A 16,137-nucleotide genomic window follows, 5' to 3' on the forward strand; every position below is an offset into this window, starting at 1 on the left:
TTCGGAAAGGTGTAATTTGAAGACGCACTGATTATGGGGTAAGTGAAAAAAACATCAATAATCTGATTTGGATTCAGCTACTGACATGTGAATATTTGGAACCCCAGGTTGATACAAGCAAACGGAGGAAGAAAGCGGTATCTCAGTCTAGGCAAAGCTGAAATTGCACTGTAGGAACTGATGTTTGTTAAAGAGAAAGCTGTATGGCAGAATAGAGTAAGGAATATTAAAATGCACCTTCTCTAAACCTGGAAATTAAATTTATGCTTCTCACTAGGAGGTCTATGGCCTCTTCTTCCTTGCTGTTTCTTAGATCATCTGCTTTAGTTGTAGTCTATCAATTTGTTCAACAAACTTCTTACTCTTCCACTCCAGTGGAAAAGCCTCCTTTCACTATATTACTCTTTGCTGGCTTTCTATATCTGCACCTGCTTAAGGCTTTACTGTCTCTCTGTGTGCAACCTGCCTCAGCTTCAGTTTTAAGCAAACAGGATCTCTTACCTCCCTTTCTCACAGTTTCATTTCCTTTTGTATCACTTTAAATCATGGATGCCTTTCACCAACATTACTATTTAACCAGCTCTGGTTTTTATTCTGCAAAGTACCTGCCTTATTCATCATTTGCAAAAACTATTTCTTAAGTGGCCTCTTTTTCACAATATTATTCTTGCCTCTTTGAAAATGAATTTCTAGGACTATAAGGGTAAGGTCTGGGTGGCAGAGTTGGGGAGTGATAAGTAATTGCTAGTGTTTAAATGTTTTCTTATTCATGCAAATCTCAGCCAGAAGTCTAAAATAAAAAACACTGAAGCAGAGGGATGAAGATAGGTGGATAGTCCTTTGCCTGCACACAGAGCTGTGGTCTGGAAACTATTTAGGCACAGTAGCTGCAACCACTGACCTGATAATAAATCCTGCCTATTTCACTTGCCTGTAATTAAGGAGTTTACTTAAGTGTTGCAAACACTGAAGTCCGCAAGTGGGGACTGATTCCACCAAATGCACTAAGACAATATATTATAGAGGGCACATTTTATATTTACAGCATAATATAAATACTTTATGGTGGTAATAACAGAAAAAGAAAATTGATTCTCAAACAGAAAATGGCCTGATTCACTTATTAAACCAATGTAATTTGGAAATGCCTCTTCTGTAGCTGATCGTGGAGATGTGTCAATAGAAAATTACCTTTTTCCTTTTTTGTTTCGGTAGAAAGAACTTAACAAGCGCAAACTTATCCTATCTTTCAAAATCTTTAGATTCATTACAGAAGTATGGAGTTGCAGATAACTACAACAGAGTTCAGATTGCATGGGATATATGGAGGCTTAGCCCCATGTTTACTGGTGCTTAAAATATATGAAATCAGGCAGTTAAAATGCAGAGACACTGACAAACCATATGGAAGAGAGTTATCAAGAGTTTTCAAGCAATACAGTTTTTGTTGTTTCACCCTGTGCCATACACTGCAGCTAAAATGTGGTGAACCTATTGTGATAAATTGTAGACACAGACTTATGTAATGTATTCAAGGTCAGATTTCATTGTGAAAAAGGAGGAAAAAAGCAACTACTTCTCCAGCCCCTTGGTAATGATATGCCAGCCCAAACAACATTTTAAAACAAAAGTGACATTCTCATTGATCATGGTATCTAGTGTACTATTACATTAAATTGCTGTTTAATTCATATGTCTTCAGGTAGTTGCAGTCACTGTCCAAGGAGTCCCCGAGAGTGTTCAGCCGCCAGAAGTCAGTGCTCTGAACTCCACAGCACTGCGTTTAAGCTGGGTTGCACCCACAAAGCCAAATGGGATCATCAGAGAGTACCAGATCAGCCAGCTGGGGAGAGGACTTATATACATTGATGCTGCAGGCAGAATGCAGCACACAGTGTCAGGTAAGGAGGCAGAGCTCTTTGGCAGGCTAATGTCCTGTCCTTAAGATATAAGACAGTATTAATATATTAAAAATGCCACTTGTCAGTAACTTTGAAATCCCCAGCACTGTGCACACTTTGGAATGATTTATCGTGACTTTACATATCTTAAATTTATTTTTTCCAATCTCTTTCATTTCTAGATGCTGTTTGTTAAAATATTAATAGATTTAATTTCAAAATTTTAAAATAAATCTATCCAGCTCGATAGAAAATGCATGCTTTGTAGTGTGCTAAAGGACTTAGATATTCTGTGTAGGCCAGCCATCCCTTCATCCAGATTCAACTCTCTCTTTTAACATCACTGATGTGCAGTAATGCTGTTGTGAACATGTAGCAGTATAGAATCGAGAAGAATCCAGTATTTTATGTATGAGATAATGAAAAGGAAAGGAAAACAGAGCAAGGAAGGTCCCAAATTCTGTTTGTAATATTATATATTGCTTATAGCCATTTTCTAAATACTTCAAAGAAGTTTTATTCCAGGGATTTTGCAGGAAAGTTTTGTTCAGACCTCAAATGTATTGTTTTCACATACTCAATTTTTAGTTATTTTTGAATGTTACAGAGTCAAAATTCCTCTTAGAAGTGCTTCTGTTGAACACAGAGCAGGAACATAAGCATTTGGGATATCTTTTTTTTCACTCTTTGACCTCAGGTTGCTCATTAAATTTTTATATCTCACAAATGCATTAATTTTTCCCTGGTTTCCTTACCCCACAAGTAGAAAATTTCAAGATTCATATGTTGTACACACCATATGACAGCCAGCCAAAGGGCAGAATTTGACTTAGGGCACATAAATCCTCTAGAGCCTAGATGGCACTCTCAAATACCTCTCAAAGCCTGAGTCCTGAGTCAGGGTGGATCCCTTAGTTCTTTAAAAGATTTTGTCTCTGTTGTAGTCAGTCACAGAAGAGCAAGATTGCTGTTCCTCTTTGACAATATCATGCTCAAGTGTGAAATTCATCAATGGTGTATTACTCCTATCTCCATATTCAGTGCTTCTGGACATGCGATATTAGCCAGGGTTTGTGGTACATGTTTTAGAATTGCTGCTGTAAGTTTACACTGCAAAGAAGGAACATTCCAACAAGAAGTGATTTACTGAATCCATTGAAAAATATTTCTCATGCTCCTCCAAGGCAGTTATATCTCCATTTTAATGCCAACAATACTTAGCAGTTGGAAGTGAGAGGAAATGAAATTCATTCTGGAGAAACAAGGATCTTTTTTTCTTTTGTGTGCCTGTTCTGTTAAGCCACTGTCCAGTGCAGCCATGTTAAGCCAGGAATGAAATAAGTGATCATTCCTCCTGACAGTCATAATCAAATCTTTTGCTGTTTTCTGCAGGAGCTTCCAGGGGTAATAATGTGGAATTCATGAGAGTGATTTAGCAATGTGGGTAATTATTGCTCTCTAAATTAAAAGAATACGATAAAAGAATCAAATTCACTTCATACATAATCTCTAATGTTTGAGCTGTTTGTCTTATTCCCTGTGGATGTACGTTTCGATTTTTCCATTATCCTTGTTTTTCCTTTTTCTTTTTTTTTTTTTTCCCCCTCTCCAAAACTGCCTGCTTTTCCCTGAGCAACAGTTGAACATTAATGAAGCTGTAGCATTAGTGTTTGTGGAGACTTTGGATCTCAGGTCTCGCAAATAGCAGACATGAAGGCAAGCACCTTGCCACGGCACCATTGTCTTGCTGCTTATTTTTAATTACATCAAAGCTTTGGAAACATGATCCCACAAATGCTTTGTGGGAATAGCGGTGAATGTGCTCATCATGTGAAATCCATAAATTGCTTATAATCCTCTCAAGATGTTAAAAAAAGCATTAAGTAATTGAAGACAGGAAGTCCTCAGTTAATTATTTAGAGGTGTTATCAATGCTTTAAGCAAACTGAAGCATTTTCTGCTATCTCACTGAGTTGAATGCCACTGGGACCTAGGGGCAGCAGCCATCATCTTCTCATATTCTCTAATGCAAACAGCACATGGCAGCTTGTCAATAAAAGACCTTTTTATATCATTTATTACTGAACACTTCCAGTACCCTGTACAGAACAATTTGGATGACAGTTATGGCATTGTTTCACTTTGTGTTACTACTACTTTACAAATGGGCCTGCTAATGCTTTGCAGTGGGGCCAGGCAGAGGGTAAGACTGAGGAAAATAATTAGGGGAATTGTAAGAGAAAGCCAAGAGTGCCCTCTTCAGCAGCAGCAGGTGGGTTTACAGGAAAGGTTCTTCTCAATTCCCCTCTTTTACTACACTAAAGTTAATATCCCAAGTAAGAGGCTTTATCAACAATTTGTAGGATCGATCATTTTTAGGTCAAAACCAAGGAAGATAATATTTATTTTAGGAAAAGAAACAATAGTATGAATACTTTATGACTGAATAGCTTGAAATTCTTTCATCTGAACATATTCTCCATTTCAGGGTGATGAAATCTGAAGAGATACCAAAGTGTTGTCACTGGTCAAGTCTATCTCCATATGCAGCACTACATCATTAATATATTTATCTGAAGGAAACTCTTGGGGACGAAGGGGTTGTGTGAGGCTGTGGTCAGCAGTCTGACATCCTCCCGAGTAAAATTCCCACAGCAGGGCCCAGGAGCGTTATCCTGGGAGCTAATTACTGACCTTGCTGGAGCCATACCCACAAATGGAGACAAATAGTATCAGAAGGAATTGATTTAGCTAATAGAACAATGCATTCTTAAAAAAACCCCCACTGTTCCACAGCCTTTTGGCAAATGACAAATGCTGCAACAATATAATAGTCTGCTTAAGTTAACCAGAAAACAAAAATTAAAATTCCCCAAACAATAAACCAAAAAAGAAGAGGAGGGGAGAAATATCTTCTAGTAAACAATCAAGTAGAGACATTAGAAAGGCAAAATGCCGCTTATATTTCAAGATTATCTTACTTGTTATTTTGTATTATCAATCACAAACATAGATTTACACAAAATTTTCCAGAGCATGCATAAGACAAGGCATCTAATGCAAAGCTTTACTAATCTAGATAAAAATCTGCTGTGACTGCTCCATATATGGCTAGAATTTCAGGTATCAGAATTTCACCAAGAAATTTAGTGAAACCATGTGCTCTTTTTTAATGCTCATTTTTCTCTTTAAAGTGTAGTTGTAAATGACTATTGCTTTATTATGCATGTTTCCTTTAAAAGTGAACATGACTCCCTTTAGGGGAATTCAAGTAATTTGTTGCCACAGTAATCTTTTCTATCCTGAAATGTTAAATACTTGGCTTTCCTCCATGCCTTTGCCTCTCTCTAGTCTGCAACTGTCATTTTCTCCCTCCTTACTTTTATACACTGTGTTCAGATGATTTTTCTTCTCTTCCAGTTCATGATTAGGTTACAGCAAGGGCTGTCCCTCTGAGTCATCTCTTTATTTCTCTCTTTCACATCTTGTTCAATTTGTTAAGCAGCCTGTATGTCTTCCATTCAGTATTTTACCTTCCTACGTAATTGCTGCTTCCTCTTTCACTCTATTTGTTTGTAATATATTTTAATTAAAATATCTTGGTACAGGGTGTAAGCAAGGATTTGTTTATAAACAAAGATCTTGCAGAGACTTTTTTGTTGCCACAGAATTGCATTGTTCTTGAAATAATTCCATTTAGACACAGGAGCTACACCAAAACTATGCTGTTAAGCATACAATGCCACATGCTTAAAAATTGACCAGTATAATACCTATGAATTGATCTGTATAATCCTAATTCAGCCTCTTCCACACAAACAATCTACATTACACAGCAGTACATTCATTTGTACGTAGGGCTACTGCCTCGTTCAGTCCACAATCTGTGCATCTTCCAGGGAGGAATAAAATGAAATGGAGAACTGCTGCCTCAGCTTTGGCTGTGTTGAGTGGATTAATTCCTTCTGGGGGTCTCAGTGTAAATGGGCCTAATTCTGCTTCTGCCCAGAGCTGCATTCCCTTTCAAGGAGGCAGGAACATCAGAATGCGGAGCACAGTGAGGGAGACAACTGGGCCGGTGCCAGCCCAGAGAGACCAACCATGGATCACTGAGGGGCTGGTGGCAATGACTGCCAAAGGGAGTGTCCTGGCATCCAGGGCTTCCATATTTGTTCAAGCTGCGGTACTGGGGAAGGCAAGTCTCAGTCTTTCACAGTTACAATCACATCCTCTTCATTTTCACTGCCTTGCCGGAGACCTGAATTTCCTGAGATCTCAGAGCTGCAGCTGGAGGCACCAGTTGTGCTCGGATACACAAAATTTTGCGTAACACCAGGTAGTCTGACAGCCAGGTCCTAGGCATCCCAAATGGCTTCCTGGCAGCTCCAAGGAGATTTTTGGTTCTCTCAGTCTCTTTGAGTTGGTATCCTGATTCTGAGAGAGAAATCATTCTCTATTTTTTTTTTTTTGTTTGGTTTTTTAATGGAGTTAGTTGGGAAGATTTTTTTGTTTTGGTGCTGTTTTAAGACATTTGGAATGCTCAGCAGGTTGGTGTTAGTAAAGCTTCTGTACACTCTAAGGGTGGACACTACAAGAAAAAGTCTCAAATTACAATTAATCAGGCCGGAGATCACATGTTGGAGAGAGTTTTAGAAAGGACTGTGTCACAAAGTCTGTGAACAAAAGGGTATCAGTTTGTATTGTACAATGTCCTGGCACTGGGATTTTCTAGTTTCTGAGCTTTTGGTTTTGCAGTTTTAGTATTTTCAGAGAGATTTTGTGTATAATCTGTTAAGTCACTGTTTTTTGCTTCTTGTACTTTTTGTATCCTTTACATTCAAGAACAGGAACCTTTATTTAATGTATTGTGAGGTATTAACAAGGGGGTCCTTGAAAACATGGAAAAGGGGTTTTCAGTGTTTGTGCCTGGTGATATCTTAAAGACCAACTTAGAGAAATATCTGAAAGAGCAGTTTAGCAAAGGTACTGTGTTGTGGGCTGGAGGGTTCTGTGTGAGGAAAGCTGATCAGCAATTCAAGCTGAGCTCTAAGGTGATCTCACAGTGGTCTGAATCTGTAACAATTTAACTACAAGAAGCCTTTAATGGATGCACAGATTTAGCTATTCTAAAATCTCAGTATCTTAGCCAAATTATGAGTGGAATTTTATGAAAATCCCTAAAATCAAATTCTTAAGTCACAGGCAATTTGATGTCAAGTCTAAAGTTATCGACACACAGCACAAGGATGTTCGAAAATTTTGAAGAAAAAGGCAAAGCAACATATTCTCTCCTCGTTCAAGGATGTCTAGCATAGAAAGTTTGAGCTGGAAAAAAAAGTTTAAAAAAATCACAAATAACTGAACTTAATATCTTATACGGAGGGTTTGGTTGTCAGTTCAGCTTCTGCCTGCTTTGTAGCATTTATCGTGAAGTCTTGTATCAAATAGGGGAAAAAATAGAGGGAAAATAAAAAAGATAGAAATTGGGGAAGTAGCAGGAGTTTCCTTGGACTTGTTTGCAATGTGGTAGAAGGTTTCATGTGCAAGTGAGTATTTTATTATCTTACTATTGCAAATCTATTTGTAATAAATTTTCAGAACGTTACAGAATATTCAGCTTTTCAAGTCCAAAACTCTAAGCAATTGCACTTTCAGGTGTTTTCTGCATTGCAACTGTCATCTAAGTTTTTTTGATTTAAAGCTGATTCAGATATATGAGGGATATCCATAGATCCATTGTAGCATAGACAGGCATTCATTCTGAATTGTTTTGTTGGGTCTTTTAAATCAGTAGAGGACATATGTCTAAATTAGTGAGAATTCACCATTTCAGTATTATTCAGATGTAATATAAGACTAGTTCGTGCTTTATGTTTGCCAAAAATGCTAAAAGTTAACTTTAGGCCCAGTAACTTTCTATGCCAAGATGTAATTCTTGGAATGATTGCTGTCAACATCTCTGCCTAACCTCTGTTTGCTCTTTCTAGGTCTGCAGCCATACACTAATTACAGCTTTGTGCTTATTGCATGCACATCTGCTGGGTGTGCTTCCAGCCAACCACTTTCAGGTCAAACTTTACAAGCTGCTCCTCATGGTAAGGGAGAAAGTCATTCCTATAGAACTGCAAAGAGATGGTCATACGGGCTTGTATTTTCTGACGGATTAACAAGGTGCACAACTCCACGGTCATCCATCAAGCTATCATGTAGAAATTTACACAAGAGAATCTATTTCTCTTGGAGTTTTTGTATGTTGTCACATTCTCTTTACTGCCTGGCACTGCATTTCTACTTTCTGTTTGTGAAAAATTTTCCAAATTCATCTATAAGTTCATTGGCTTCATTAACAAAGTTAGAATTAGAAGATGAATATTTTTTAAAGCACAAATAAATATGCAGAGACTACTGGGCATATAAAGGCTGCAGCCTTTGACCTTGTTCTCCATTAATCTTGTCTAACTGGTTGCATTTGTTACAGGATAAATACAGAAAGTGTGTTAAATTCTGTCATTCTCCCTGGCAATGTCTTATGTTTTCATTACATTGCTGAAAACAACAGCACAAGTATGGGAAAAGAAACAAAACCCCCACTTTTGAGTTTCTGTCATAAAATTAAAATAGTGTCATTTTGATTTTAATAGGTGTATGGCCAAAACCTCATCATATCATAGTCAGTTCAACAGAAGTGGAAATGTACTGGAGTGAACCAAGGGAACCTAATGGATTAATTACTCATTACCGATTATTCCGTGATGGAGAGCAGATTTTCCTGGGTGGCAGTACAGATCTGAATTTCACAGATGTTAACCTGCAGCCTAACAGTAGGTAAGGCATGTTAAAGAGCTCTGGTAACAGGTGAAAGGCCTTGAAAAACATAGGTACTTGTGTAAGTGAAATGTACAAAATATAACTTACTGTGAGAAAACAAAAAACTCTCTTATAAAACTCTTAATAATACTTTATTACTGAATATTGTTGGAGCACTTTTAGGATTTTTTCAAATGTTAACAAGACCTTAATCAGAGAACTTCTATTTTTTGTTTTGTTTTTTGAGAATAGGTCATTCTGATTCAAAGAAGCTTCCCCCCCCCCCCCCCCCCCTTGGATGGTTTGTTGGTAGCTCAATGGTAGATGCTTTTCCATCATGGAATAAACTCTGAAAAATTTCAGGTTTTATATGACAAACAGCACTGTGCATGTTATCTAATATTTCAGTGCATATTGAACATATAGGCTCAAAAGTGACTGCTGGTATTTTTATAGAAGTTATTCTGAAATTGGTTTTGACACTTTTTGAGTCAATGCTTCTCTTTCTTATGTCAGCTAATTTGAATTTTAGTATTGGTATTTAGTATTAGTATTTTAGTTTTGGTATCTAAGGCGCTATGATAATTATTATTCTAAGTTACTTTTCTCATATTAAGAAAACTTAAATGTGAAAATCTTCACTAATGCAGTACTTGTAATACTCATTGTATTCACTTTAAATTGGTGAAAATGGAAATGTTCTGTTACTGATGTGCCTAAAGCTTCTAACTGCAGTGTCTACTGATCTTTTTTGTGTTTGTGCAGATATGTTTACCAGCTGGAAGCCAGCACTTGGGGCGGCAGCAACACTAGTGATAAATATGTTATACAAACACCAGTAGGAACACCAGAGAAAATTCATGTCCCATATAATGTGACAGTAATTGATGCATATTCTATATTTCTAGCTTGGGACGTGCCAGGTAAAAATGTATTTGTATGTAGTACTTTGTAGAAAAATGAAAGGATTGAAAAATTAGTACATCCAGGTAGGCAGCTGAATCATTCTGATATTTTTATTCTTCATATTTGGTTTCAGTGTTTGTGATTTAAATAACCAGCATCTGAAGCTGCTGTGTCCTAGAGACATATCATTTTAATAATATTGACCTAGATAATTGACATGGGTTTTGTGAGGTTTAGTTGAGCAAAACTCTGAACGTTTTGGTGTCGTGAGCTATTATTGAGTGCAAGTATTAAGAAATAAACCCAACAAATTATAAGTTTTCTCTTCTGTTCATAGAATCCTGAGTTATTACTGGGGAAACCTGACAACCTGTTAGGTTATGTGACAGAGATCCTGTGCCAGCTTTGACCTGGTTGAGTGGGTTTTACTTGCCCAAGCTCCTTAGTGTTATGTGAATATGTTACCTTGCAGGATGGTGGGTCAGCCAAGGTCCAGAAGTATTTTTACTTTAGTTACTCTTCTGAACATGATCAGGTGGCCTTCACCTGCTATAAAGCCGGGCTAACAAGGAATAATTGAATTATAGTATCTTTTTATAAGAGAAACTATGCAATGTTTCATCAGTATAGATCATAGCTTAAGTGATTGGTACACTTTACTGACGTTATAAAAATTATATGCTTTATTTATTGTGGGACAATGAGAGCCTTGTGGTGAACAATCTTTTGCCTAGTGTAGTTCATCTCCAACAAGGTGTTTTCTAGTTTGTAGACACTGGGTTTTTTCATTTAAAATTACATCAGTTTTTTAGAAACTTCAGATGTTTGCATATTGTAATAATAACCATTATTGTTTTATCAATGAATTCATGGGAGTTTTAAATATATCCTCTTCCTAATTATTTAAGATGTTCTATCCTTGCTTAGCAAGGGTCAATTGGCATTAAAAATAAAGTCACCTAGAAAAAGTATTTTGCCTTCAAGACTGGGGTTGCTAGTATTGTGGCAGTGCTTAGCAGTGCTCACTCTACCCATTTAAGCAATGATTAATAAATCTATAATACCCTGAGCTGTCAATCTTTTAGTTTTCAGGAGCACAAAATCCATTATAGAAATGCTATAATATATGAAAAAGATTAAAATCTTAAATTAAACTTTTCCCCCTACTGCCTGAAAGGATTTAGAACCCTGCAGAAGGCAGATGAATTCAAATGGCATATAATCTACAGTTGGTTTTATTGGAAAGTGACTCGTGCTGTATTATAGTTTTGATAATAAATATAATTTAAGGTACAAAATATTCAGTAACATTATAAATAGCTTTATAACATAGGAATGTATTGGAATAGCGTAGGCTTTTAAGAGTGGGGTGTTTCTCAGAAAAGCTTTTCCTTGTTCCAGACCTTTTCCAGTTGCTTAAATTCCTGTTACTCACAGTAGGTTACAAGCCTGCAAGGAGAACCAGGCTCTGTGTAGTACATTTGGTTATGTTGCAATTAAGATTATCCATACAAAAGTCTGTCTGTTCCTGAAACCACACAATCAGAGGGAAGAGGAGGAGGTGGACATTATGGATCTGCAGAAGATGCAGGGTTGATGTATTCACACATCTGTAGAAATCATTCTGCTCAGATGGGAAAGGAACATGTTCTTCCTCCCAGATATTGGGACTCACCTTGAACACTTATCTAACTTCTATGGATATTTGATAGCTTAGACCTTTCCTCTTTGCCTTCTGGTTGTGGGGCTAATTATTTAGGTTTTTAAATATGAAGAGGAGATTTTCATACTGTGCCTTTCTTGGGTATTGTCCTGGTTTCAGCTAGAATGGAGTTAATTTTCTTCCTAGTTAAGGGAGAGACAGGAAAGCAAATCTTACTGCTCCTTACATAATAGCACTTCAGGGCCACTAGCTGATTTTATAAGAATGGGAAGTACTAACAGCTGAGGAATGTTACTGAATGTTACTGGAAGCTACAATGCTACTAATGCCGCTAAAAACTGTGGGCAGAAGCATAGTTCTATGCAGAAGAAATTATTATTATAGTTATATATTAGGAAACTAATTATTAAACCTTTCTAATCCTGCTTTGTGCTCTGTCTGAGGTCCTTTGTATTTCTAGAGTTATTTTTTTTTTTTCCCTTAAGACTGCAGAAGTGGAGGTATATTCTGGAAATTCTGATCTTCTGGAATAGCACAGATCCCATTAACATGTCCTATCATACAGGTGTATTGGGTCACATACATTCCCGGCTTCATAAGATTAGCCTAAAGTGACTACTGCTTCTTATCCTTATTTATGTCCATGTATATAGAGTAACTTTTTTTTCTGCTCTATTGCCTTTCTGTACATAAATCCTTGTCTCATAAATCCTGCTATATTGAGGCAACATAGGTTTTCCTTATAAACTTAGAATGCACTTATTTACTTATAAGGATTGTTGGGATTGGCAGTCACTCTTGGACAAAACTGTTCTTTTTGCTGGTATAGACTTGATATCAAAAACAGTGCTTTTAATTAACAAAGTTTTGGTGAGAAGGTACTTGTTCATAGTGTCTTCCTGTCTGTGGATATCAGAACTGCTTTGGCATTCTGTCTTATCTGCTGTAATAAATTTGGATCAAATAATCACCCTCAGGATTAATTATGGACACATCCTATTACACAGACCTTCCTTTTGGATGGTTTAATTATAATGCTTCAGCATCTGTAATATATCTAAATCTTGTGACTTTATAGATATGTAACATTTCAAAACTCCTGACTTAGCTAAAGAGCAAGGTGGCCCAGTAGTGGTTAAAGTGGTGGATTCAGAAGAAAATATGTGACACACCTTGCTCACTGTGGAAAAGAGGGCTTTATTCTCTGAAATAGGGATTCCATTATCTTGTGTAGCATTGCCTCAATGCACAGACCTCAGAGGTAGGGTATGTTTCACTGATATGCTACGGAAGGATACGTTACAATTGTTAGAGAACAACTATTAGTGCCAAGGATAGAGGCAGAAGAGTCGAATGGAAAAAAAAAAAAAAACACCATACATTTTCCTCAAGGTATATCCATAAATTTTATTGATAGGTAGGCAGTTAGCCATACTGCATTCCAGCTCATTGACAACCCCACTGGTCCTCACTGGGGACTTGGTTCCTCTGGGTGTCTTCTTTTGCTGGTGGTAACTTGATAGCTGAACATGCTCAAAATGTGATCCTGTCCTCTGCTCCTAGGATACCTGCTTCATATGTTAATGATCATCTGTATTAAAATATTTTCTTCTTCATCATGTTATAGCACTCTATTCACCTCAGAGTTTGTTTATATTAGTGTAGGAGAAGGGAATACAGGTGACCTCACCCCTGATAAGTAAGAGCTATAGCCAATAAGGATGAGTGAGATAAAAGAGGGGGTTAGCTGGAAAGGGGAGGAGCATCATGGAAGAGGAACCTTGAGGAGCACAAAGGAGAGAGTCATGAAGCAGGATCCTGGGGTGAGAGAATCACTGCTGTAAAATCAGTCTGGGTCTGCAATTAGAGCCTGTTGTTGGAACCTGAAGCCACAGTCTAGCTGGGTAAAAGCCTGCAGTCAGAGCCTACAAACTAACACATGCAGTCATAGTTTAGCAGGAAATAACCAGCAGTCAGAGGCTGCAAGGGAAACCCACAGTAGGAGCTTGCTGCAGCCAGGGTCAGTGAATAGCTGGAATTAAGATTACTGAGCCATGAAGAGGAATAAACCAGGACCATTTTTATGCTGTGTTTACCAAGAGGTCTGTGCCTTGGCTCATTTTAACCCTCTGATAAGAGGGCTGCTGCAACAGTTAGAATGACGGTTGTTTAAAATCTGTCGGGTTTAAATCTGTTCTTACTTTATTCTTCTTGGGATCAAATATGGTATTTGAATACCACGTATTTATCACAGCTTCCCCAACTAACCTGGTTTCTTGTGGACTAGCAAGTGGGACTTTTGATAAGCCAATGTCACATTCTCTCATTTCTGTTTTTTTTGAGTAAATTATTGCTTGCTCCACCTCACTGTAGGACAAGCTTTTCAAGCTCAGTATCTGAAGTTCTGTATCTTGCAAACAGTCAGCATCTCCAGCTGTTACAGTTGCCAGAGTCTTGGTGGGAATACTTGATGCAACCAGATTGAGACATCTGGATATTTGAAGCATAATGTAAATAGTTACTCCCAGGAAGACAAATAGATTGTTTTGTTTTTTTGAATTTAAATATTAAAATAGAACTTTAAAAGACATGATGTTCCTGTTTCAGTATTTGTTTCCTATAAGTGAAAAAGTTTAGCTATTTTGCTTTAATTGTGATTGGATTTCACATCTTAGTAAACAATTTTTCAGCAATTAAATTCAAACAGATTCTGGGTGACCAGTCTGTAAGTCTGTGGCTTTTTACCCCCAATTTTAAGTGTCTTGTGCTGCAAATTCTACTTTTGACCTAGACTAGTTTTGAAGTACACAGAGCCGTCAAACCTAATTTGCAGAGTTTTGCACAGAATTGTTCATTAAAGGTTATCCAAATATGCCCACAAAAAAACAGGGTTTCATTTGATTGATTTATCCCATTGCAAAATGTGCACCTGCTGTGAAATGAAGTCACAGAGAAAAAAAAAAGGGGAATAATTTAACTTTTTTATTTGTAAAGATAATCAGGATTTTTCTGATTACATCTTAACTTCATAAATGTTAAATAACCTATCAGCATCTAGTTGTTGTAAATTATGAAAAAGAGTATTGCTGGGAATATTAACCAACTAAATCCTTGTTCTTTAGTGAACATGAAAATGTGTTATGGCAGGTTGTCATTGTGCTCATGGTAACTTTGACACCAAATAACAAAACTGCCATTTGCATTTAGGGTAAATTGGTTCACTTGTGCTTTTACGGTTCCTTTTATTCTGACATAAATTTATGAACTCTGGAACTAACCAAGTCGTGTGGTTTCCCAGATGACTTTAACAAATATGCCCATTTCATTTCCTTCAGTCATCAGAGCACACAAGGTAGTGGTTTCAGACTGGCTGCAGATGCTGAAGGCTGTTCAGAAAGAAAGGGGTTTTTTACAAGTTTCTGTGTTGAAAGAGTATATACTATAATTTTTCAGATTAGGATGTGATCCTTTGATTTTCATAGTCAATGAATTTGATCAAAGTGTAGAAGGATTCCATTGGACATTTGAATTTTTCAGGATGCATATGTGATTTTATTTACAATTTCATTTTCACTTCTTGAGAGTATTTTTTCTCCTGAGCTTATTTATTATTTATTATTGGTATCATGCCTAATATAGTGCAACTTTTAGCGGAATTTTAAGATTTGGTGTTTCAGGTGTGAGGTAGTGTTTTTTTTAATAATTTCTGATATGGACTGAACATTGACCAATGTTGTTGGGTAGGTCATTTACTTTGAAATATGTGTCCTTTGCTGCATACTGATGGCTGGATTCAGCTGTCCTTGTTTGTATTTAATCTTCCTTGGGAAATCAAGCATTCTAAATAGTTTCAATTGCAAAGGTTTCTGGTGATTTTTTGCCTAGAACTAATGCACTGATCAGATGCAAAAAAAAAATGAATTATATCACTCTCATAAAGGAAGGGATATTTCTGGCTGAAATATCTGGTCAGTTTTCAGGACTGGAAAAGAAGGGGACCTTAACTAGGACATTAAAAAAAGGTTTCTATCGGTGTGCTCTGTACCATTTCAAACTCTTTCAGATATTCTGTTGTATTCTTTACAGACCCTCCAATTATAGGGTGGAAATACTACTAATACTAGTATTAATAATAATTATTTATCTTTAACAATGTATTTTTAATTACTGGCAAAATTTTACACTGCAAACTCAAGTGCACTTTCTGGAGCATTTCATCTTCCATACATCAGGCAAAAAATAATTTTCTTTGATAAAAAACCAATCTACCTCAAGATCACCTCTCAGAGGTTTACTCTGTAACATCGTCCTTGATTTTAAAAGTTGTATTTCTGTTATTCCATTCTTAATGTTTAGATCTTGGTTTTTTTCTTGTAACTTTTACACTGAAGAAGGAAAATTTTACAGAGGACTTATTGCATTTTTTGTCTCCTTCTCCCTTCACCTCTTCCAACAGCTCCTAACATCTTTGTTCTTCCTGTAAACTGAGCAGTTGAATAAGATTGAAGTCATGCCTCTACTTCAGGGCTATTTTCCGCTTTTTAGTGTAATGGCATTTTCTTTGTCTAGCATCTAGTCAGGCAGCAGGATGTTATTTCTTTGGGATTTTTATATTCTCTTTTTCTTGTGAGAATTGCAAAAACATGGTGTTTCAAAGATTTTTCTGATCTTTCAAAGTACATCAGTTGTTTATAGTACCACAACTAAACTTGAAATCTCCGATTTCTTGCAAACTTTTATTTTTTAGTTATATATATTCACATACATACCTAGCTAAAAAACCCGTCTAACAGATGCACAACAGTGGAAAAAATGCTTTTTTTAGCTTCAGGGTAATAGTATCAACATAGATGCTTTATC

At 36.7% G+C, this 16,137-nt stretch overlaps 1 protein-coding gene across 1 annotated transcript in view; it reads left to right on the forward strand.

The window, feature by feature from the left end:
- USH2A (usherin) overlaps window positions 1-16,137 on the forward strand; it is a 380,780-nt gene that overhangs the window by 298,120 nt on the left and 66,523 nt on the right. The window contains exons 55-58 of the mRNA XM_066178272.1: window positions 1,703-1,901; window positions 7,889-7,996; window positions 8,543-8,726; window positions 9,474-9,631. Of these exons, the coding sequence (XP_066034369.1) occupies window positions 1,703-1,901; window positions 7,889-7,996; window positions 8,543-8,726; window positions 9,474-9,631 (649 nt within the window). The remainder of the gene's footprint in view (window positions 1-1,702; window positions 1,902-7,888; window positions 7,997-8,542; window positions 8,727-9,473; window positions 9,632-16,137) is intronic.

The sequence above is a fragment of the Chamaea fasciata genome, unplaced genomic scaffold (genome assembly GCF_029207755.1).
Source record: "Chamaea fasciata isolate MVZ Bird 193981 ecotype frontalis unplaced genomic scaffold, bChaFas1.0.hap1 SCAF_3, whole genome shotgun sequence".
In the NCBI taxonomy this organism is placed as follows: Eukaryota; Metazoa; Chordata; class Aves; order Passeriformes; family Sylviidae; genus Chamaea; species Chamaea fasciata.